Genomic DNA, 2,738 nt, shown 5'->3' with positions numbered 1-2,738 from the left:
CCAGTGACAATCAGATTTGGAAAACATTCTTTGAGGGCACTGAGAAGACATTTGATCTTCCCTCTGCGCATCTGTGATAATGACACTGACAAAGGGCCATTTTCAACAGTCTCTTGATAACAGCATGCAAATAGTTTCCAAGAAGTGCCTGTGTCTTGAGACCCACATGGTGAAGGAAGGGTGAAGAAGATTCTTTTGCATCCATTACATGTTTAAATGGAAGATGGAGGTGTTGCTATGGACTTATGTAAGATGGATTCTGTTCCCTTCTTTTGGTTTTGAAGACTACTGAAGCCCTTATTTGCTCTTGGGTGGGCATTTCTGCTGGCATGGCTGCGGAGGTTGCACAGGAGGGCATTTCTGCTGGCATGACTGTGGGGGGCATGGCTCAGGGCACTTTGACGGAGGACAGGGCTCTGGGCACTTTGTGGGAGGACAAGGCTCAGGGCACTTAGGCAGAGGACAAGGCTCTGGGCACTTTGGGTGTGGGCACACAGGAGGAGGCTGGCAAGCCTGCTTGCACTGCTGCTCTTGGTAAGACATAGTGCTGAAATCTCAGGATCTGAAAGAGACGACATAAGAGTGTTCAAGGGTGATCAATAGAGTAGATTGTTGGAGACTTGGATCATCTGGTCCATTTCTTGCTCCTTATATGAACATTTCCCCTCAACTTCTGTTTTAAAATATTGTGGCTTTTCACTTTCCTGTCAGCAATATGTTGTAGTAACCTTGAGAAAACCTGCATTATATCTTTACTTTATTTAGGATAAACTATTTTATTCTAATGAAACAAATAAGGCTGTTTTAACACAGAAACATCTTCAAGAAGTCTTAAGTTCTAGTGTCCTGAACAAACTCGAAACCAATTCATGCCCTCTACCTCATTCACTGTATCATCCCAGCAGGTTATCTGGGGTTGGACAGTAAAGTACATGTGAGGAAAATCCCAGGTTCTAATACCTACTAAGGTATATGACTTTTAAAAGAACACCATAAATGCATATGAAAGAGAAATGTTCACTGTTCAACCACCTACCTAATAAAATGAAAAGTCATTTATCTATTGCCAAATTTCTGACTGCTAGGTAGGTACAGTTCATCCCATGATCAAAACTAGATTCAGGATGCTTACTCCCTCAAAACTGATTACAGCACATAGGAAGACCATAAAGACAGAACAACTCAAGAAATAACACTCACCAATTTCTCCGAAGTAGACCAGGACTTGAATACAAAGTGATGCAGCCAAGGACCTCTTTATAGAACTTTATAGAACTGGCTGCCCAGCCCCGTGGGAGTAGAAGTATTTAATAGTGGGCAGGTTCAAGAATTTCCCAACCAATGCAAATCCATGCCCAACTGGCTTACCCAGAAATCTACAGAATTTGAAATATCCTGTTCCTGGACATCACTGATTCAGTGCTGTGACTCAGCAGGCAATCCCCCTTTTTACAGTTTCAGTAAGATCTGATAGATGCAGAAAGTGTGGGATTTTCTTACTGGTTGTCTAAGTTTTCTTTCTTGATTAAAAACATATTTTTTTCTGTATTACAAATTGTGTCCTGGTTGTTATACTTAATTCATTGGCATTCTGTTGTGCATTTGCCCATTTACATTCTTGCTTTTAGGTATTTACCTATGGGCTCAAAGAATAGAATTAAAGTGGACTGTGGGTGTTATTTCACCATCATCTTTCACAACCTTGTTGAAGAGATAGATCATGTCTTCTGCCTGGGTTTGATTTTTTTTTGTGAACCATAAAATATAAAATGTGTCCTTCCAAGGGGAGGCTCATAGCCCTGGGCCTTATCCTGACCCTCTTCAGGACTGCCCTATCAAATGATACATTTGCAGAATATATTTGGACTCACCTTTAAAGACAACCACAAGACTGTTTATCATGACAGTACATGAACTGAAACTGCACCTGTCCTCAGTATGTTCTTTATTAGCAAAAGACTCAGTCACTTACAGTTCACTTATGTGAAGAGCTGTTGAGAGTCTCTGTGGTACAGAGCAACCAATATTTATCTGAGAACTTCCTTAAGACACAGTATACACACACACACACACACACACACACACACACACACACACACGCACACAGAAAGAGAGAGAGAGAGAAACAGAGAGAGAGACAGAGACACAGAGAGACAGACACAAACACAGAGACACAGAGAGAGACACACAGAGCAAGACAAAGAAAGACAGAGACAGACAGAGACAGAGAAACAGAGAGAGACAGAGACAGACAGACAGACAGACAGACAGACAGAGAAAGCATAATGTTTTATTTTAAACTGCCATGTAGCTACCTATATCATGTCCCAATTATCTAATATTTATGAAATCTTGGTTACATAAAACTGAGAGAATGAACTAAAATTTTATGACTTAATTTTTGGTTGATGTTATAACACTTTGGGAGAGGACAAGGCTGTGGACACTGTAGGGGTAGGTACACAGGAGGAGGCTGGCAAGTCATAGGGAGCTGTTATTGTTGATAAAACATAGAGCTGCAGTCCCAGGATGTGAAAAAAATTGATTTGTCCAATAAGTGATTCCCACAGAGAAAGATTTAAAATTTATGGAATATCAGAGCTAGTTATCAATTCCAATTCTGCCTCAGGAGTTCCTGAGTTTTCCTTTTATTTCAACATTTTGTTTCAGAAATCTAGGAAATTTCCCTTTTCATCAATGAGAAAATGTTTTTGTTCAAATTGACAAAGTTATGGTGC

The 2,738-nt window shown here is 40.4% G+C and overlaps 1 protein-coding gene across 1 annotated transcript; it reads right to left on the bottom strand.

Moving 5' to 3' along the window:
- Window positions 1–297: 297 nt before the first annotated feature.
- LOC110320996 (small proline-rich protein 2G-like) lies at window positions 298–543 on the bottom strand. The gene has a single exon (XM_021197079.1). It carries the CDS (start codon window positions 541–543, stop codon window positions 298–300), a length of 246 nt encoding a protein of 81 aa, XP_021052738.1.
- Window positions 544–2,738: the final 2,195 nt, after the last annotated feature.

The sequence above is a fragment of the Mus pahari genome, chromosome 4 (genome assembly GCF_900095145.1).
Source record: "Mus pahari chromosome 4, PAHARI_EIJ_v1.1, whole genome shotgun sequence".
NCBI lineage: Eukaryota > Metazoa > Chordata > Mammalia > Rodentia > Muridae > Mus > Mus pahari.
Note: the sequence above shows the minus strand (reverse complement) of the source record. Positions and strands in the feature narration are given on the sequence as shown.